Here is a 23,055-nt window from a genome sequence, read left to right on the forward strand (position 1 = left end):
CCTCGGGAGTTCTCTTCACACTCCTAGAAACCCCCAATCCACGAAGAGGATGAGCTTGGCAGAGGCCCGTCAAGCGGTACCTCCCAGAGGTATCCTCCCTGGACGGCCTCCTGGGAGCCCCAACCGCGTGGCATCAGGAGCCACGGGATGCGCATCTCTGCACCTAAAATGCATCAGGGCCCACTTAGAGCCCTGGGTGCACATCCACGGTGAAGTCACTAACAACCATTACTTCTGAGGCCTGTGTGTCTATTTAGAATTTGAAGAAATTCTTCAGAAATCTGCTACGGTAGGAGGAGGAGGCTCGGTCGAGGTAAAGTTCTCTCAGCCCCGAGCTTGCCCTGGGAGGATGGGAGTGTGTGGAAAACCTCGGGGCTTCCACTCCCCCAGCCTGACTTGATTCTGTCAATTCATCCCTAAAGGTAATGTCAAAGTTGGGGGGAACAGTTTTTAAAACGCAGCGTCGTACGGTTGCAAACCAGGCGGAGAAGCCGACGCCTTGAGCATTGCTCAACGTAAGAACTCAAACTTGAAGCCCCGCCGAGGAAAAAAACGACTCCGCGCGCAGGCGCACGCCGTCCTCTGCCTGCCCGCCCGTCCCGCCCGTCCCGCCCCCTGCCCCTGCTCCGCCTCCAGCCCCGCCCCCTTCTCGACACCGCCCCTCCCCACGCGCAGATCCTCCGCATCTTCCGCACAGGCCGGCTTCACCTCTGCCTGCACTGCGCCCTCCCGGCGTGGGGCGTCGCTGTATCGGTCTGCGCGCTCGACACAGATACCTCCGGCGCTCGGGCAGGGGCGGGAGGCGGAGCGAAGGCGTAGGGGCGGCGTCACCGCGGGCTTGGGGCGGCCGGCGGCTAGCGGAGGCGGCCGAGTCGGTGGTCCTGGCGTGATGGCTGCTTCGGTGTTCTGCTGCCTGCGGTGCTGCAGGGACGGCGGGACGGGACACATCCCTCTGAAGGAGATGCCGGCGGTGCAGCTGGACACGCAGCACATGGGTAAGGGCCCTCCCTTCTCCAGACCCAACGGCCCACGCCGGGTGGGGCGCGGCGGGTCGGGGGCAGTGAGGGGTCGGAGGGACCACACGCCCACGCGCGGCCCTGCCTCTCCGGGCGCCGCCCTCCGCTCCCTGCTCTCAGTTGCTGCCCTCGACCCCATTTCGTCTCGCGGCGGACTCCACCTCGGCCCTGTTCTGTGTTCAAGGCTACGCAGCCCTGTCTGCCCCTGTCATCGGGAGGTGCTTGTGCGCACCTACCCATTTTCACGGGAATCTCGGAGCTGCCGCCTCCCGAGACTCGTCAGCTGTTCCCAGGTGAGGGGAGCGCCTCTGGTGCTCCTCCTACTGAGTTACTACTAAATTGCCCAAACAGGATTTGTAGCCGCAAATGAATATTAATATAAACATTCTCAGGGGGAAAAAGGGGCGGGGGGAGAAGTAAAAATTGTTCTGAATTTATCAGCATTTCTAAATTTCAAAGTAAATATAGCATCGCTATTTTTTTGATTTAGAATTAAAAGTGAAAGAAGGTAACCTTGATTGTTGGATAAGAAAATAAAAAACTTCACACTGTGTATTTTTTATTTAGGAACAGATGTTGTCATTGTAAAAAATGGAAGAAGAATATGTGGAACAGGAGGTTGTTTAGCCAGTGCCCCTTTACATCAAAACAAAAGCTACTTTGAATTCAAAATCCAGTCCACAGGTCGGTATAATGGTCCTTTACTATTAAAAGTCCTAATTGTTGTAACTATTAAGAGCAGTTCTCGATATATGGAAAAGATTAATGAGGCAATAAAAAAGCAGGAAACTTATTTGGAAGATCCTTTTTCCCACCCCTCGGGTGGTTCCAGTTAAATTATACTTTAGGTTCAGTTTTCTTATTTGTAAAATGGGATTACAGGAACTGTCATCCTGCTTCACATGAGTTATACCAATGAAAGTGTTTTAAAGACAGGGCACACAGGATCAGTGTTAGGCACTAGCGTTATTAATGGGTACTAAATGCGCCTTTGGGTACTAAATGTTTTCTTTGGTCAAGCATATAAGGTGTAGACCCTTGATGTTTTATCTTAGCATAAAATCAATCTTATGATCCGTTTTTTTTTCCTCTTAATTCTCGTTAAGATGCCCAAGTTCATTGTCTTCTGAAGCAATCAGCAAATTTAGAATTCTGATCGAAGGCTAATGTTTATACTTCTCATTAAAAACTTATGGAGTTTCTTGAATCATACAACACTTCTGCTTGAGTATTATAATAATGATTAGATAATTTGTAGCCATATTGAATATGGAGAAATATATTTTTAAAGCTTTATAAAAAATTACTAGTGAAATATAGTATGAATAATGTAAGTATAAGTGTAGAATAGGAAAAGTAGAGGGAAGTAAATCATACTTTTACTCGACAAGCTTGAATGGTATAAAGCATCCTTCTGGAGCTTGTTTTCTAAATTAGTTCAAAATACTGATTTTGCTAAATATATGAAATAAATATGAATCTGTCCTCCACTCTTTTATAAAATATGTTTGGCTACTAAAATCTTAAGTAAAACATACCTTTTCTCAAGAAAAGCAAATGTTTTCTAGATCCTTGAATCCAGTACAAACTTTTATGTGGATTTTCTGTAAAGGATGACATCTTCAGTGACATTCCTAGAATAAATACATTGTTGGAGTCTGTAAATTGATCTCTCAATGAAAGCCTGAGGCAGTTATGCCAAAATGTATCACAGCATGCACAGTTCTTTAGGGGTAAGGAGAGTAATCCTGTCTAGAACTGTTGTCCCATGAAATCAATATTATTACCTTCTGTTACTCTTAAAATTGTCCCACTCTGGAGAATAAATTACACAGATTATTTAGGAAGCCCAGACAGTGATATCCAGACATGCAACTTTTTGATAGTCTTGCTCAATTCAGAAAAATTAATCGATTGGCAACATGACCTTGAAACCTTCTTCCATTTATAGATTTTCTCCTAACTGATTTTGATAAAAACTGAGAAGGAAACAGTTTGAGACAAAATCCAGAGCTCTAGGTATTCTGTTTGGCTGCTTAAGAGGAGAGCTGCTTGCTTTAAAATCAGCTTAGACCAAAAGATTTTAAGCCCACTGACTTAAGGCACGGGTAAGAAAATGATTTTACACTTCATCCTTAATTTTCTCCTCTCCATAATTTTGACCAGGTCCTATATTATTTGTCACATATTATATAGATGTAAAAACTAAAGACTAATTTCCCACTTCTCCAAAGTAGTGCTTGACTGGAACCCTAGGCCTTTTAAATTCAACGTGTAGCTTTTTAAAAACATCTTTCAGAGAGTAGTGATGATGATAATAGCTAACATCTAAAAATACTCTGCTTCACTTAACCGATTGTGGGGGGAGTACTTACACTGTTACAAGTGCTTTACTTGATTACCTTGCTATATCTTTTAATAACTTTTTGAAGTCTGTACTGTTAGAATCCCAAGTTCACAGGTGAGGAAGCAGAGTGAGGTTAAATAACTTGCCCCAGAGGACATAGCTAAGCCAAGGTTTAACCTAGTCCTTACAGCTTCAGGGCCCTCTCTTATCTCCTAGGCTGTACTCCATCTGTCGAGAATATAGGGTAGTTTGCAAACTACTTTTAAAAGATTTGTTTTTTTAAAAAATTAATAAAAGATAGTTTAGTGATAGAGTGCCATTTCTTTTAAAAACAATTTACACTCTCTTAAAAACAACCCCTTGTTTCATATTCTTCAGATTTTGGGGGCATTTAAACTATTATTTTTTAGGAATATGGGGTATTGGCGTCGCAACTCAGAAAGTTAACTTGAATCAGATTCCTCTTGGCCGAGATGCCCACAGTCTGGTGATGAGGAATGATGGAGCCCTATACCACAACAACGAGGAGAAAAACAGGCTGCCAGCAAACAGCCTCCCACAGGAGGGAGACGTGGTGGTGAGTTTTCTTGTGGAGTTGCTTTCCACTGTAAATTATTCAACTTGAACGGGTTTTAGTGTATATAGTTTTGCTTGGGAGTTTGTAGTTTGAATTCCGAAGCACTGGGATTAGATCTAATGAGGTACATGTTCCAGAGAAAGCACTCGATAAAGATGCTGCTGGCTAACCTAACTGCTCTCCTTTCTAGAGCTGCCACTGGCCAGGAAAATTAGTGTGAGCCTTTATTCCCATTCAGGAGAATTAATGACAGCTTGGCTCTTGATCAACATTTCCTGCTTCTCTCACATCAGAGAAATCTTCACCCACAATTTTAAAAGTTTGCTAACCTTCATATTAGAAAATATCGGGGGGGACACCTGGGTCGCTCAGTAGGTTTAGCATCCAACTCTTTGTTGCCATCAATTTCTTCCAGACTCTTGTTAATGTTGATCTTTTGGCTTCTTCCATGAATCATGAATGTTTTTAGGCCATGTTTTGAGTGGTGAATCCTCGGGGCACCTGGGTGGCTCAGTCAGCTAAGCATCCGACTTCAGCTCAGGTCATGATCTCGCGGTCTGTGAGTCTGAGCCCCGCATCGGGCTCTGTGCTGACAGCTCAGAGCCTGGAGCCGGATTCCGATTCTGTATCTCTCACTGCCCCTCCCCTGCTCACACTCTCTCAAAAATGAATAAATGTTAAAAAAAATTTTTTTTTGAATAGAATGGTGAATCCTTTTCAGAAGGTTTTCAATTTACTTTGCCCAAGTCCTTCAGAGGAATCACTATCTATGGCAGCTGTAGCCTTACGAAATGTATTTCTTAAGTAATAAGACTTGAAATTACTCCTTCATCCATGGGCTACAGAATGGATGCTGTGTTAGCAGGCATGAAAACAGCATTAATCTCACATACATTGTCAATGAGCAGTGATATTTTGAAAAGAGCCTTTTGTTCTGAGCAGTAGGTCTCAACGGTGGGCTTAAAATATTCAGTAAACCATGTTGTAAATAGAAGTGCTGTTATCCAGGCTTTGTTGTCCCAGCTATAGAGCACACAGAGTAGATTTAGCATAACTCTTAAGGGCCCTAGGATTTTTGGAATGGTCAATGAGCATTGGCTTCAACTGAAAGTCAGCTGCATTAGCCCCCAACGGGAGAGTCAGCCTGTCCTTTGAAGCTTTGAAGTCAGATATTGACTTCTCCTTTCTAGCTATGAAAGTCCTAAATGGCATCTTCTTGCAGTAGAAGGCTGTTTCATCTACACTGACATCTGTTGTTTGGTGTAGCCACCTTCACTAATTTTAGCTAGGTCTTCTGGACAACTTGCTGCAGCTTTTGCATGAGCACTTGCTGCTTCACCTTGCACTTTTATGTAATAGAAATGGCCTCTTTCCTTAAACCTCATGAATCAACTTCTGCTAGTTTCACACTTTTCTTCTGTCATTTCCCCACCTCTCTCAGCCTTCACAGAATTGAAGAGAGGTAGGGTCTTGCTCTATATTAGGCTTTGGGTTAAGGGAGTATTATGGCTGATTTGATCTTCTAAGCAGGCACCACAAATTTCTCCATATCAGCAAGAAGGTGTTTCACTTTCTTATCACTTATATAGTCACTGGAGTAGCACTTTTAATTTTCTTCAGTAACTTTCCTTCGCATCACAACATGGCAAAATTGGTGCAGAAGACCTAGCTTTTGGCCTATCTTGGCTCTCTACATGAGCTTAATCATTTCTGACTTTTGACTTAAAGTGAGAGACATGTGACTTCCTTTCCCTTGAACACTTAGGGGCCACTGTGGGGTTATTAATTGACCCAATTTCAATATCGTGTCTCAGGAAATAAGGATCCCAGAGGAGAAGGAGAGAGACTGGCAACAGCCGGTCAGTGGAGCAGTTAAAACCCACACGTTTATTGTTCAAACTTTTGGTCTTATGTGGGTGTGGTTTGTGGCACCCCAAAATAATTGTAATGATAACATCAAAGATCACTGAATGAAGATCACTGTTACATATAATAATGAAAAAGATCGAAATATTACAAGAATTACCAAAACGTGACCCAGACTTGAAGTGAGAAAATACTATTGGAAAAATGGCACTGATAGAGTTGCCCGACGTTTGGTTGACAGAAACCTTTAATTTGTAAAAAAAATGCAATATCGGGGCGCCTGGGTGGCGCAGTCGGTTAAGCGTCCGACTTCAGCCAGGTCACGATCTCGCGGTCCGTGAGTTTGAGCCCCGCGTCGGGCTCTGGGCTGATGGCTCGGAGCCTGGAGCCTGTTTCCGATTCTGTGTCTCCCTCTCTCTCTGCCCTTCCCCCGTTCATGCTCTGTCTCTCTCTGTCCCAAAAATAAATAAACATTGAAAAAAAAAAAAAAATTAAAAAAAAAAAAAATGCAATATCTGCAAAGTGCAGCAAAATAAGGTATGCCTATATTTAATTTGTTATGAACTTCTCTTAATTAAGAGCATTTTATTAGGAGTGTTGATCCTCATTAATCTTTTTAAACTTCTTCACTTTCACAACTCTTCAAAGAACTGGACTCAAAATCCTAAGGTTTGATTGTAGAAAAGTTTTTTTTGGAAAGCAGGGGATGGAAAGAGTTACATATTGTTAAGACTTCTCTATTTTTATTCCCAACTAGATATATTTAAGTCATTACCAAAGCCACCCTCTTGAAAATGTAATCCAAAGATCCCTTTCTGTCTTTCCCAGTTATTTCTTTTTATATGCTATTATTGAAGAACTTTCTACACAGATTTCAGGCTTTTAGCTATTGATGAGGGACAGAGGCTTAGGATCTCCTTCAGCAAAGGTGCTTTTCTACATAGAACCTTGGGTTCGTGGCTCTGGTACCAAATTGAAAGGAATCTATACATAATGAAGGAAAGTTTCTAATAAGATGACACAGGGTAAATCCAGGTTATTGAATTAAAGAACTATACAGTATTTTGGTAACAATGAAGACAAATGTGGAAAATAAGGTTTTTAACCGGGGTCTGATCTTCCATCTCTTCTGCAGTTTAAAAAGTATAAAGAACACTTAGTTTTAAAATGGGTAAATTATTGAAAGTGTTGTAGGAGTCAAAAGGCATAAACCATTTTTGAAATCTGTTTTTCCCTGTTCATCTTTTTGAATAGCTGGTTTTGTATTTGTAGATCATTGCCAGATGTCCATAATACAAAACACTCTCACTCAAATGGATATTTCTTGAAAGAGAATCTTGAAGTCAGGTTGAGGCTATCAAGCTGTTTACACTAAGATGAAATTCAAACATAAGCAAGGATAATCAGTAACAAATGTTTTTCTTTGTTGATGTATTGAACTACTGTGTTCTATTTTTGCCTTCCTATCTCATTCATTGAAATGACTGATACCAAAAACTGACAGATTTAAGAATGTCATTTTTAGTCTGTCAGCATTATTAAATTAGACTTTGAGTTTTTGTACCCATCCTGATAAAAGGAGAACTTTAAAAAGGTGAAATATATGAAGAATCAAGAAAAGTAAAACATCACCCTACCATATTACCTTTATCTTCTTAGTTCAAACATTTGAGAAAAAATTTCACCAAATTGCTGACAGTGGCATAGGAAAAGTAGAAATGATTATAAGACAGGAAAAACAATTGCTTCTTAGCCTTTTAGCCAAGATCAAGTGTAGTATTTGTTCTTATCAGTTTAGTATAAGACAGGAAAAACATTTTCATATGTGTAGAATTTAAGTCATATGCCATTCTCTGAGGAGAAATCAAGAAAGATAAGCTTTCAACATCTGACCAAATGATTATATTCATACAATAATCATATAATACCCATAGGGCCTCCCACAGCACTAGGAAACATACCTGGCTTAAGCTTACTTTTTTCCTTCTATATGTAGTTTTGAAAAGTGCAAATTATATTCTAAAATTGCATTATTTCAGTTTAATTTCAGAGAAGTTTTTTTGGGGGGGGGGATTTGAGCCTTTTATTTATTTATTGTGTGTGTGTGTGTGTGTTTATTTTTTTAATTTACATCCAAATTAGCATATAGTGCAACAGTGATTTCAGGAGTAGATTCCTTAATGCCCTTACCCATTTAGCCCATCCCCCCTCCCACAGCCCCTCCAGTAACCCTCTGTTTGTTCTCCATATTTAAAAGTCTCTTATATTTTGTCCCCTCCCTGTTTTTATATTTTCCCTTCCTTTATGTTCATCTGTTCTGTGTCTTAAAGTCCTCATATGAGTGAAGTCATATGATATTTGTCTTTCTCTAATTTTGCTTAGCATAATACCCTCTAGTTCCATCCACATAGTTGCAAATGGCAAGATTTCATTCTTTTTGATTGCCGAGTGATACTCCATTGTATATATATACCACATCTTTATCCATTCATCCATCGATGGACATTTGGGCTGTTTCCATACTTTGGCTATTGTTGATAGTGCTGCTATAAACATGGGGGTGCATGTGCCCCTTCGAAACAGCACATCTGTATCCCTTGGATACATGCCCAGTAGTGCAATTTCTGGGTCGTAGGGTAGTTCTATTTTTAGTTTTTTGAAGAACCTCCATAGTGTTTTCCAGAGTAGCTGCACCAGCTTGCATTCCCACCAACAGTGCAAAGACATCCTCTCTCTCTGCATCTTTGCCAACATCTTTTGTTACCTGAGTTGTTAATGTTAGCCATTCTGACAGGTGTGAGGTGGTATCTCATTGTGGTTTCGATTTGTATTTCCCTGATGATGAGTGATGTTGAGCATTTTTTCATGTGTCAGCCATCTGGATGTCTTCTTTGCAGAAGTGTCTGTTCATGTCTTTTGCCCATTTCTTCACTGGACTATTTGTTTTTTGGGTGTTGAGTTTGAGAAGTTCTTTATAGATTTTGGATACTGACCCTTTATCTGATATGTTGTTTGCAAATATCTTCTCCCATTCTGTCGGTTGCCTTTTAGTTTTGCTGATTGTTTCCTTCGGTGTGCAGAAGCTTTTTATTTTGATGAGGTCCCAGTTTGAGAGAAGTTTTATAACCATTCTATGTAATAATAATAACATTACTAATAATAGCAAATGCTTTTCTCTAGAATTTATTATAGGCCTGGCACTGTTCTAAATGCCTGGCAGGGTTTAAATTGTTTAATCCTCATAATGACTCAATAACATAGATAGTATTATTATCACCGTTTTACAGATTAGGGGAAGTTAAGTAACTTCTTGTATGGAGGGATCCCAGGATGATTATACAGGCAGCTTAATTTCAGAGTCCGTTCACTGAACATGCAAACAATTATGTCAGATTTTTTGGTGTCATTATGGTGGAATCAAACCTAGTTTCTAGATCATAAAAAGGACAGATTAAATTAGAAATAGTTGGAACTAAACCCTGCTAGTAGGAGTTGGGGGTTCTCATATCCTTTCTCACTTCTTTCTTTGGTATTGAGACCTTACCATTATGCTGCAGGTTTGGGCTTTAAAATTTGCTTGCTGGCAGTATATGCTGCCACCAGGTGGTGAAGGGTGCCTAGATTACAGGCCTGATGTCCCGTAAGGTAGTCCTCTAAAGAGAGGACACATTATTTTTATGTAATTTTGTTTTTGTTTTTTGAATGAAAAAAAGGCCTCTTCATTACAGAAACTAATCCCAGCTATCGTTTAACTTTATAATTATATTTAAATACATAAACTGAAATGAAACAAAAACTGCAAAAACTGTCTCTCTCAATATTTTGTAACTTAATAAATTATTATTTAACCGTGGCTTTGCTAAGGTTTGAGGAGAATCTTTTATAGCACTTAACACACTGACTCATCTGGACCTTTGTTGTTTTAACTGGAAAGTGAGGGAAGTTAAGACTAGATCATTTGTCAGATCTTTTTCTACCTCTAAAATATATCCACAGTCAGGGGGTGCCTGGGTGGCTCAGTCGGTTGGGCGTCCGACGTCGGCTCAGGTCATGATCTCACGGTTTGTGAGTTCAAACCCTGCATCGGGCTCTGTGCTGACAGCTCAGAACCTGGAGCCTGCTTTGGATTCGGTGTGTGTCTCTCTCTCTGCCCCTCCCCTGCTCATGCTCTGTCTCTCTCTATCTTTCAATAATGAATAAACGACAAAAAAATTTAAAAAATAAAAAAAATAATAATAAAATAAAATATATCCACAGTCAGAATTCCTTGGAGCAGTTGCTTGTTGGTCTGATGATGATTTTTCTACTGAAAGAACTGTCTACTTAATTCTTCAAAGAAAAGCTGGCTTTCTGTCATCAGGTAGTAACTATGACATTAAGTTTTAAAGAGAGGTAGTATGGCATGGCAAGTAGGGTATTCTGAGGCCATACTGCGTGGGTTTCAATCCCAGCTCTGCCACCTCCTAACTCTCTAACCTTATGTAAATTATTTAACCTTTTTGTGCCTTAGCTATTTCATCTATAAAATGGGGATGATAATAATAATACCCATCTTGTTGTGAGGATCAAATGATTAAACATGAAGTACTTAGAATAGTGCTTGGTAGATAATACAGGCTTTTTAAGTGTTTTCCAGCATTTTAATGTATGTATTAATAATAATTGTTAGTATTCATCGTGACTTTTGTACCATCAATAATGTATAGATACACAGAGTGATCTATTTTTATTCTACTTTTTTTTCTTAGTCTTTTGAGCTGTTGTTTTTCTGTTTTTAGCTGGGTACTAACTACCAGTTATAGTCATTGTAAGCACTAGCTTCACTTTGGTAATACATTTTGACATATACGAGAGCAAGGTAAACAGATACGGAAGTGTATTTCTTTTCAGAAATAAGTTGAAGACACTTCTTCACAACTTGAGAACAGTGACAGGTAGTAAGCCCTAATGCTAAAAACCTCATTGTTTTCCCCCCTTAAGATCAAATTCTATAGAGAGAGAGCAGTGTTTTCTCTATGAGTTTTAAAGGCCTCTCTGTGCATGGTAGGCAGTACTTATATCATCTTAATATTCAGAATATAAAATTCAGATTATCTGAATATAATAACTCAGACTCCAAATTGTTCCTCATTTGTTTTACCTCTGATGTGAACCCTTGGGACTTTACATGACTTTGCCCCCACATAATCACCACTAATTTTTTTTAGCTCAGTTCAAGTAGAACTCTACCAAATTGTAAACCCTTAATGAAAGCTACTGTGACACCTTACTTTAATTTTTTCCATGCTTCCCAGTAGTGCTTTTTGACTATTTAGGCTTTTTTTATTGGAACGTTTATATTTTTACTTTTTAACATTTTTTTTCCTTCCTAGGGTATTACATATGACCATGTAGAATTAAATGTATATTTGAATGGAAAAAATATGCATTGTCCAGCATCAGGTATACGAGGGACAGTGTATCCGGTTGTTTATGGTAAGCTAAAATATTTCTAAATATTATTATGTATGTTAACTTTTACTCGACATTTTCCTTAACTTAATAACTGGCATTCAAAAATCTGGACAAGTTGGGGTGCCTGCGTGGCTCATTTGGTTGAGTGTCCAACTCTTGATTTAAGCTCAGGTCATGATCTCACTGTTCATGAGTTCGAATCTCACTTTGGGCTCCATGCTGACAGTGCAGAGCCTACTTGTGATTCTTTCTCTCTCTGCCCCTTTCTCTGCCCCTCTCTGGCTCTCTCTCTCTCAAAATAAATAAATAAAAAAAAATCTGGACAAGTTAATAAGGACCTTTTTTTATGAAATGTACTGAGTAGGATACTATAATCCCACTTCGCAGTACTAAGGAAGCTTTTTATTCCCCATGTATTAAAAAACTGCCCAAAACATTGAATATAATTAAATATATAATAACCATATTCCCTTTTTGAATCATGTATTCATATATTCTAGAACATTCCAAAAAGCTTTACTGAATTTACAAAGCTCTTTCTGCCAGTTATTAGGGAGATTTAGGTTACCAAGAAATGTAATTGTAAAGAATATTGTGGAACTATAGATGGGAATTTTATGTAGATTGACCATTAGTCACCTTTATAAAATTACTTGAATGTTAAAACTCTTTTGAGAGAGAGAGAGAAAATTGTGACTTTGAATAGTATTGATATGTATGTATTATAATTTCTGTACAAGTATATCCCTTCAAGAATTGGGTTACTTAAGAGATGACCCTATACCATTTAATTACTTTAATTTTTATTACAGAAAATTTCAAACATGTGTAGAAGTAAAATAGTATAATGAACGCTCATGTACCCATCACCCAGCTTCAAACAATTATCAACTTGGAGCCAGTAACGCTTCATCTACCCCCTAATACTGATACTCCTCCTGTTTTTCACCGTCCCTCCTTGGATTATTTTGAAGTAAATGTCAGATGTTATATATCATTTTATTCATAAATATTTAGTATGTATCTCTAAAAAGGAAGGTGTCTCTCTTTATAGAAAATAACAAACATAAGCACAGTGCCTTTGTCACTATTCTGCTTTAGTTTTTATGTTCCCAACTTTAAAGCAACAAGTATCTGATTTTTCTGCCTGTGGTTTTAATAGATCTAAAAGTATTTTCTCATTTAATTACTTTAAATTTTTAGATTGAGCTATAATAAAAACTAATTACTAATTTTTATAGTAATTTATTAGAAAGGTAGCAGTGTTAGTGATGACAGACTGGGACATCAGAAAAGTATTCAAATAACAAATGTAAATATTTAATAATAGGATAATAATAACCAAAGCCTATGCTTTACTTTTTTTTAACTTTTTTTTTCTTTAATGTTTATTTATTCTTGAGAGAGAGACAGACAGACAGAGTGTGAACAGGGGAGGGGCAGAGAGAGAGGGAGACACAGAATCTGAAGCAGGCTCCAGGCTCTGAGCTGTCAGCACAGAGCCTGACACGGGGCTCGAACCCACGGACCAACAGTGAGACCATGATCTGAGCCGAAGTCGGACGCTCAACCGACTGAGCCACCCAGGCACCCCATATGCTTTACGTTTTAGTTAAGGTTTTCATTAGTCTTCTTTTCTCCTAAAAATTACTTTCCAGTGATTTTACCTTCTCTGTCTTTGCATGTAAAAGTGTATTTTTAAGTTTGATTTCAGTTAGTTTCCTTGCCATATTGGGCAAGCCTAAAAGTAGTTCCTTTATTTACTTAAATAATTGGAAATGTAGCTTAATATTCTAAAAAACTGAGTCTGAAATAAATATCAGTAGAATGAATTACACAAATGAGTTTAGCAAATAAAATTTTTATTCCAAATTATTTCTTTGATTCAGCATCATTTTTAATGTAGTAAAGTTATAGATAGTAAATAATATATATTTTATAAATTGACATTAGTAAATTAGTCAAATTAAGCCAAATATTTTAATAGTTTGTTACTATCACAGATAAAAATAAAACTTAAGGGGCACCTGCCTGGCTCAGTTGGTAGAGTATCGAACTCTTAATCTCACGGTCGTGAGTTTGAGTCCCATGTTGCGTATAGAGATTACTTAAAAATAAATAAATATGGGACGTCTGGGTGGCTCGGTTAAGCGTCCAACTTCAGCTCAGGTCATGATCTTACAGTTCGTGGGTTCGAGCCCTCATCGGGATCAGAGCCTGGAGCCTGTTTCTGATACCGTGTCTCCCTTTCTCTCTGCCCCTCCCCTGCTCACGCTCTGTCTCTCTCTGGCTCTCAAAAATAACTAACTAACTAACTTAAATTCCTTTACCCTTTATCCCTCCTTCCCATCTCTAATCCTAGATCCATCCAGTCATTCATTTTGTCAGCTCTTAACACAGAACTTATGGAGAGGAAAAAAACATGTCACACTCAAAAAGAGTGTCATTACAAAGTTTTGACTTCCAGCCTAAGCTGTCAACGTTTTTTGACAATTCTTTTACATTCTACACATTGACTATGCTTCTTGAATTCCCTCCTCATTCTCCACAGATGACCTTATCTTCAACTTTATAAAGAATGAGGCTATTAATGGTGCACTCCACCTTCCTAGCCTTACCCTCCTAAAGCTTTTCTGGATCAGATCCAATCTTGCCTTCTTTCTGTCCCATCTTAGATGAAGTGGTATGCTTCATGTTAAAATAAACAGTGTATAGTCTGGATTTCAAACTCCCCAACTCTGGGACTTCACTTTGTCAGTTATTTCACTTGTATCTCCTGTCAGGAACCTCTCTCTTCAATGCCTATGAAAATTCTGAGTCATCCTTATCCCCCAAAACCCTTCCTAAATTCATATCCCTCATTAGCCCTCTGTTTACCCTGCTTTATATGGCTTCATTTCTATGCCATATGCTGTATCATTCAGTAGTTCTTCAGCCCTGTCTGACTGCCTTTAGCACCACTTCACTGAAACCACCCTTGTTAAAATCTCTAGTGGCTTCATGAATGTCAAATTCAGTACTTAACTTTTTCCTGCATTTATTATGAAATACACATAGTTTAGTAATGTGCATTAATCATATTTCTGTAGTTTAACAAGTAGCTATGAAATGAACATTCATATTATTACCACAGTCAACATCATGAATATATTCATCCCTCCTAAAAGTTTCCTTCTGTTCCTTTATAATCCCTCCTGCTCGCCTCTCCCACCCCAGCCCCAACCAAGCAATGCCCTGATCTACTTTCTGTCACCACCGATTATCTGAATCATAAGTTTGTATTATTCTTTTTTTCTCTGGCTTATCTCAGCATAATTATTTTGAGATTGATCTACGTGGTAGCATGTATCAATAATTCATTCATTTTAGTTGCCAAGTAGTATATATGGTTCATTGTGTGCTTATATCACAATTTGTTTTTCTCTTCCCCTGTCAATGGATATTTAGGTTTTTTCCAGTTTGGGGCCATTACAAATAAAGCTGCTATGATCAACATTCATGTACAAGTCTTTGTGTGGATGTATACGTTTATTTCTCTTTGGTAAATGCTGGTAAAAACATGTAGAAGGGCGCCTGGGTGGCTCAGGCAGTTAAGTGTCCAACTCTTGATTTCTTCTCAGGTCATGATCTCATGGTTCATGAGATCAAGCCTCATGTCGGGCTACGCACTGACAGCATGGAGCCTACTTGGGATTCTCTCTCTCCCTCTCTCCCTGACTTACACTCTTTTTCTCTCTCAAAATAAATAAACATTAAAAAAAAAAAAGTAGAAGCTGAGTAAGGACTGCAATCTAGTTAACAGTACTGTATTGATGTCAGTTTTCTGGTCTTGAGATCATACTGTAGTTATGTAGCCTATTACCATTAGAGGAAGCTGGATGAAGGGTACATAGAACTCTTACTATTTTTGCAACTTTTTTGAATCTATAATTATTTCAAAATAAAACAATTTTTAAAAAGTAATACATTTTAATGTATAAAATTAAGAAAATACAGTAGGCAAATAAGGAAAAAGTTAAGTACTCTTATTCACACTATCTGATTATTAGTAATATTTTGATATATAGCCTTTCATTGTTTTTGATGGATTTGGTTTTACATTGTGGTTATTTTTATCAAGTAGGATTATGTTTTGTAACCTGGACAGCAGATGTATTTATTCTTTTTGCCTGTTAACACTATGATATTATAAAGACAGTTTATTTTATAGTTGTGTATTCTTTCTAATTAAGGCTTCTAATTTCTTTCTTTCTTTTTCTGTCTCTAGTTGATGACAGTGCAATTTTGGATTGCCAGTTCAGTGAATTTTATCACACTCCTCCACCTGGTTTTGAAAAAATATTATTTGAACAGCAGATCTTCTGAGTGTATTTGTTTTTGAAACTTGTGTTTCTGCACTTTTAAAAGTGTTTACCGTTTAATAAAGCTTTACCTGACCTGTAGATGAAAATATATTCTTAAAAATATGCTTGTTAATGTTGTTTAAGGAACCAGTGTATTCAAGATACCATCTGGAAGTTGTGATTTAAAATACTTCTGTGAGATGAAATCTGCATTTTGGACAGTTTATTTAATTGTTATTTAAATAAATATAACTGTGGGTTTGATTAACAGTATTAAGTAGAAATATGTATATAGATATTTAAAAGGGAATCTTTCTTACGTAAAGTATTTGTTTTTATAATAGAGATGTAGAGTTGGGTGGGTTTTTCTCATTCTGAAATTTAGACCTCATTATTTTAAGTCTGCAGTCTAATAATTTTGTGTCTCGGTGTTCTTTTTTATACAGAGGATAACAAAGTGACAGAAAATATATCATTGGGAACTTCTTTTTTGGTGATTTATTTACTGTAAAACGTACCACTTTTCTTAAACTTTAAATTGTTTATTTTGTTTGTCATTGCTTTTGATTTGCTTTGTGAAAGGAGATAAATGTTTTGGTAAATGTCAGAGCATTTTGTTGAAGACCATCATGCTGTGTTACTTCAATACCAGAGTAAGTAGTGGTTGATTGGTGATGTAGTATACACTGGCAGACATTTAGAATAGTATGCTGCTTTAAACTTAAATATAATGAGATTATTCTTTTAAGGACTTTTATTTAAATATGTGTTTTTCTGTAAGGAATAATAAAATAGTAATTAAGGAATATTTAGTACTATACTAAATACATGTTCTTCCTGTTTTGTTAAGTATACATTAAATTCACTTCATCCTTGATTATTTCAGAAGTTCAGAGATCAGTGAATCCTCTCTGTGACCTTGAGCCTTTGCCAAGTCTTCAGTTAAGATTCCTTTAATGCTCTACTAACCTGAATTAATCACTGTACTCAGTGATTGGTACAGTTTCCTTTTCTAGAGAGCATGCCGAGGATGTGTACATTTCCCTCCTTTGGCAACAAGTACAAAGTGTGTTGTGCTAGAAAAACATGGGCATTAGAATCAGAGATCTGAACTGTAATTTTGCCATCTAATCCCATTACCTCCTCAGCTGAGTTCCTTAGCTTCCCTGAGCTCAGGTTCCCCATTTATAAAAGGGATACTCATACTTGCTTGATATGATTCTGTAACTAATTAAGCTAATATCTGAAAAACATCTGAATCATCATAGGCACTTAATAAATGTAGCTTCCTTGTTGACTCTTAAGAAGTGGTTTTCATAGTGTTCTCAGACATCAGCACCGCCTGGGAACTTTATAGAAATGCACATTCTCAGGCCCTGCCCCAGACCTACTGAATCAGAAGCTGCCAGGAACAGCACCCAAGAATCTGTGTTTGAATAAGCCTTTCAGGAGATTCTAATACACGCTAAAGTTTGAGAACCACCGCTCAGGAGAGAATGATTGCCTACTATAAAATTTCTAAGGATTTAAGGCTATTTTTGACCCATAGGCAAGAGAATCCTACACAGTGTTTATTGTTTGTTTGGTAGATAAAACTGTGACAGTATGCTTTGAAAACATAAATATACTTAAGTAAATTTATATACAACCTAAATTTACCTCTGAAGATACAGAATTGAACTAACTATATTATTTATGCATTTTTGTCTGATGTTCTGTCTTAATTTGTAAAGAACATGGTTACTTTGGAAAGCAAATTAAAATGACTACTGTTTGCTGTCTTTATTAATGTTATCTACCTCTTAGTTATTTTTTTTAAAAAGCCAACCTTTTTTTAATCATATTTTTTTCTCAAGGCTATCTTTTCTGCCTCTAGTCATACAAAATAGGCACAATACTAAAAATGATGCATGGGTTATGTCCTCGGCAACAGTTTGATGAAGTATAGATGTGTGTTTTTAATCTGCAGGTATCTAAGTCTCTTAGGAAAATTACCTCCCTAAACATATAACCTCAGTCTAACCTTGAGAAAAATGTCAAATTCCAGTAGAGGGACATCCTATAAAATACTTGAGCAGTACTTCTCCAAACTGTCAAGGTCATCAAAAACAAAGTTGGAGAAACTGTCATACCCAAGAGGAGCCAAGTCCAAGGGGATATAACAAGTAAATGTAATGTGGGATCCAGGGACAGAAAAAAGACATTAGGTAAAAACTCTAAGGAAATATGAATAATCTATGGATTTTAATAATATAAAGTATCACCATTTATTAACTGTAAATGAATAAATACATTTATCCTGTAAGATGTTTATAATGGGAGAGACAGAGAGGGGATATATGGAAACTACTTCCTTATCAATTTTCCTGTAAATCTAAACTAAAATAAAAAATAAAGTCTTAAAAAATTACATTGAGCTAAGAGAAACTCAAAAATAAAGCCTTTCATGAAGCCATCATGAAGAATATTAGTACAGTATAAACCCATAGCTTAAATATTTAATGATAGCTAAATATAGACATAGATGGAACATAAAACACAAATACCTGCATTTGTTCCTGGCTAAAGAGACCATGCCCAGTGTCTTTCTGTATACTGCAGAAATCCATTTGTACTAGTGTAGGTTTCCATAGGTTGAAAATCAATGATTTATTATCCATGTTACTTCAGTAATTTCAGTATTAACAAGGATTTGTAATGTTAGATATGTGAAACAAAATAGTTTTTTTTAGATATCAATTATCTTTTTCCCTTCAATTTTATTTTATTTTCCATAATGTATTTTTTTTAATAATTTAATAATTTAATCCAAATTAGCACATGTGCAACAACGATTTCAGGAGTAAATTCCTCAATGCTCCTTACCCATTTAGCCTATTCCCTTCCCACAACCCCTCTAGCAACCCTCTGTTTGTTCTCTATATTTAAGAGTCTCTTATGTTTTGTTCCCCTCCCTGTTTTTATATTATTTTTTGTTTCCTTTCCCTTGTGTTCATCTGTTTTGTATCTTAAGTCCTCATATGAGTGAAGTCATATGATACTTGTCTTTGTCTTTGACTAATTTCGCTTAGCTGAAACAAAATCTTTTCATCAGTTTACATACTATAAACCAGAAAAAGTTTGGTTTTTAATTGCCTTTGGCTCATTAGTTAAGATAATTTGAACATATTTTTAACTTGGATTACAGACTATTATAAATTAATTTGAGGATGGTAGAAAACAATTTGACTTAGGGCTTTTCTAAATCATTAACAAAAACGGACATATGCATGATATTGTTGCTCAGATATTGTTAACTATTTATTTTCTAACGTAAGTCTAGATATGGACCAGCAAAAGCATAGCTAGAAATGCAAGTGAGATCTTGGATGAGTTTTGATAAAATACATTAAATCAATAACTTCTTTTAGAAAATGTAAAAACACTAGATACGATTGTGAGGAGAAATCTGCAATCAAAACTCTAGAATTTCCCTGTACACAGATATAACCAAACATAGAACTCATAAATGGAATATAATCAGCTACCACTTATATTAATTTGCACTAATTATGCAACCTGGCAGGGAAATACTGTTGGGAGCTAATTGGGCTGTTCATGTGAATGAGTAGAAACATAATAGTAGAATCAATTAACTATTGTTCTTCCATTTACTGAATAAGATATGAGATCCCCTTTCAACTTGCTCTTTTAAAATAACTGTGACAAAATTATTGAAATAGTGGGTATAAACACAAAGTAATGTTAAATATAATTAGCAAAATAAATGAAATCACACACTATCTATCCAAGAGTTCTCTAGAAATTTAAAGGAAAAGTTGTCCCAGTATTGGCTGAAATGTGTAATCGGTGGTTATATAGGAATCATTACAACATAGTCATTCAACAATTGTATCATTTATGTGTGTTTCATAAATACTTAAACAAGGTAGTCCTGCCCTCAGGGAGCTCTACTAATTGCAATTTGTAAGTTTGGCACTCTAGAATACCAAAGATATATTGGTAATGGAAAAAAAAAAAAGTTGTTAAATATTTCTGTGTATAATATGAGCCAATAAAAACCTGGGGTCTAGGAAAAAGTATGAAGTAGTATACACCAAAATATTATATCTTGGAAATAGGATTACAGGAAACTGTCTCTTTTATTGATAAATTTATCTGGTAAATTGTTAGTTGATACTGTGACAGGCACCAGCAGAAGCCTGATGCACAGACCCAGGAAAGTTAATAGTGGTAATGAAACTGCATGTGCAGTAGACCAGTTCTAGTAGATACTACGTTTTTAAAAGGACAGTGATAAACTAGTGAAGGCTACCAGGCTACTGAGGTTCTGCTTAATCCATGAATGAATGGATGATTATGGGAATGTTAGAAGAAAATATTCAATTCACTGGGCTGTTGAAGCCACAGTGACTTGTCAAATGCTGATCATCATAAGAAGGAGGCTAGAAATAAAGCCAAAAAATTCTGTAGATTCATCTGTGTGATTCTCACAAATGTATTTCAGGAAAGGCAATCATAGATGTGTTTCTGATACCTCATCATTCATCACCTGAAAAAAATGGGTAGATTTATTCTCTGTTGCCCTGGAGGCTGAATTATTTGGAAGGTACAAGGAAGCAGATTGCAGTTTAAGATGGGAAAGAACTCTATTCACCACTGAAATTGCTGCCTTGCAAAGAAATGGACTTCTGGTCCCTGGAATTGTTCTAACAGTTGTTTTAAAATGTAGGGTTTTTTACTGAGGTATGGTGGGCCAACAGATCAGGGGATGACTGCCCTTGAAAAAGCTTATTTGTTACAGTTCCCAAGAAGAAAGGACACACCATGCCACACAGGCACACACAGGTAAGCGTCAGGTTAGGTCAGGAGGCAGAAGGAACAAGGGGAAAGCAAGGCGTGAGCCTTTATTGTGGTTTCCGTGGTCAACACAGGGTAAACACACTTAGGATTTGCTACTTTAAATAGGTTCAGCAGGCTCTGGGGTATAGAGGCTGTCTCAAATTGTCTGGTACCTTGCCCTGTGGTGATTAGGACAGGGGAGTATTGACAGGGCAGTGTATGAGCCAGATAGAGGAGGTGGGGCTCTGGATTGGTTGGTTTGTAAATGAAAGGCAGGATCCTGGCTGTCTCTAGGAATCAGCTAACTGGGGGTGGGGCTGTGCCTCCCCTGTCAGTAAGGCCCCCAGATGCCAAAGCATCAAGAATACAGGAAATAAGAGCATGTAATGAGTACACAGGCTGGTTTACATAAATCATAAATATGGTTCCTGCTTGGTTAGAGGCTGAAGTAGATGTTTCTAAAACTGATTTGAATTCATTCAGACTGTTGCCAAGTCTCCAAATAAGTTAAACTGAAAACAAAGAAATGGGAGATGTAAGAGTTCCAGGGATCTATACTGGGACTTGTCATATTAACTTTGTGTTAATTCTGAAAAGGGGAGATGATGTTAAAGTTCATTTAGGAACATAGTGCCAGCTCAACAGGGTAAGCCAGAGTTCTCACACAGTTTTGTGAGTAGACAACAGTGACTTACAAGTGATGAACAAAAAAACTGTGAGGTTTAGGGATAAATAGACAAAACTATGAGTACCATGGTCTCCTATGTATTATTTAAGCTCAGGAAGAGATCTCTATAGCTACCATTCCAGGGTGTGGCCACAAAAGTATCTCTAAAATGCAACCATTAGGATGGGGGTTGAAAATTAAGCAGAGGATTTTACCAACCATTATAAGAAACAAAACACAAAATTTGTCTCTCCTTAACCTATGTATGTATGGTTTACTTATCGCATTTCAGGTGAAAGGGTGAGTTGAAGAAAACCCAAAGAAAAATAGCACAGTGACCAAGAGAAGGCCAGCCACTAGACGTGTAGGCCTGTCAGTCTGGAAGTCAAGGCTGAGAATGAATATTATCCAAATCCATAAAATCAGGGTGAGTATGGATGGTTAGGGTAGGTTAAACTTGGATTTACTGACCAAATTCCTGAGTGCTAATAATTAAGGCAGCAACCCTTAAAACTTAAGAAAGAAATACTTAGAGGCAAAAAGGTTTATGCTGTGTAAGAAACAGGGATTATTCTACCCAGAGGTGGTATAGGGAGAGATAGTTTCAAAACTGAGTTTTAGGTGTTTTTAAGTTTATTTATTTATTTTGAAAGAGAGAGAGAGAGCACAAACAGGGGAGAGGCAGAGAGAGGGAGAGAGAGAGAATCCCAAGCAGCACAGAGCTGGATGCAGGGGTTTTAACTCATGAATCATGAGATCGTGACCTGAGCAGAAATCAAGAGTCAGAGGCTTAACCGATTGAGCCACCCAGGCGCCCCTTGAAATGGAGTTGTTAAGCAACAAGAAATACTGGAAGCTATTTGTGTTAATTCTCACTTCACACATGGGCAAAGTGGCCCAAGAGAGATTAGGTGTCTTGGCCTAGGTGACACGTTAGCAAAATCCAGGTAATCCAACTTTCATTAATAAACATAAGCACTCTGTCAGGCATTGTACAAAGTTCACTCTACCCTGCCATGTGATAAGATAAATCCATTAGCAATCTCTAGAGGTTTCTAAAGAGTTTTTGATAGAAGCTAGAAATTTAGTAAAATATCATTTTTAACACTGACAGCATGAAAGACAGGTTAGCAGCCTTATAAAACATATCTTCATACAACTGTCTGAGACAAAGACAGGATAGAGCATTAGGTAGTATTCATATTTGATCACCCTTATTTAATGCTTGGTACTTGTAAAGCTGCCAGAAATGAAGAAATAAATATCTACCTTTTTGATATCTATGTGACAGCTCTCTATCAGCACAAATAAACAGCAGTTAATGATTCACCCACTGTCATCCCTGGGTTATGTGCAGACATGGAGGTGTGGCCTCAAAGACTGATAAGACATTTTATTTTTCTCCTGTGTTATATCCTTGTAATTAGATGGGACTATGTACACTGAAGCTTGGAAAATCCATAGTACTTTAATGAAGTTTGCTATGATATATGTTCTTTAGTTGTCATTTCGGAATTTTTTCCTAGACCCTGTTCCTCCCATTAGAAGTATCTTTAGAAAAGCCTCATTTTTTACTGGATTTTACAGATTCAGATTTTATGAAGATTCAACCCCAAAGCTCCTTTTTTATTTTCACTTTTGAAGAACACTTTAAAGCAAATATAATAATATAAATTAAATAATAGGGAAAAGGTTTAAACTCATCACAAAAACAGTTTTCCAACATTTTGGAAATATGTATCTTCGTATAAGCAATTGTCATGCTATCATAAAACTGTTCCTACCTATTGGATAGGGATCTTGAAAAACAAGATAGTATAACTTAAGTATTCCACAGCTCTTCTCAGAAATGATGGTGGAAACTGAGTAAGCTCTTGAGATCTCATTATACAGTAAGTTTTCTTTTTGATTATTTTTGTAGGACTGACCTTATTCATTTGACA

General features: G+C 37.4%; 1 protein-coding gene and 1 pseudogene across 1 annotated transcript; both read left to right on the forward strand.

Moving 5' to 3' along the window:
- Positions 1-792: 792 nt before the first annotated feature.
- On the forward strand, positions 793-15,702 carry SPRYD7 (SPRY domain containing 7). The gene is made up of 5 exons (XM_047867259.1): positions 793-995; positions 1,584-1,700; positions 3,774-3,940; positions 11,179-11,281; positions 15,528-15,702. The coding sequence occupies exons 1-5, from the start codon at positions 890-892 to the stop codon at positions 15,623-15,625; spliced, it is 591 nt and encodes a 196-aa protein (XP_047723215.1). The 5' UTR covers positions 793-889; the 3' UTR covers positions 15,626-15,702.
- On the forward strand, positions 7,548-7,661 carry LOC125147658 (uncharacterized; annotated as a pseudogene).
- Positions 15,703-23,055: the final 7,353 nt, after the last annotated feature.

This window comes from Prionailurus viverrinus, chromosome A1 (genome assembly GCF_022837055.1).
Source record: "Prionailurus viverrinus isolate Anna chromosome A1, UM_Priviv_1.0, whole genome shotgun sequence".
Classification (NCBI taxonomy): Eukaryota; Metazoa; Chordata; class Mammalia; order Carnivora; family Felidae; genus Prionailurus; species Prionailurus viverrinus.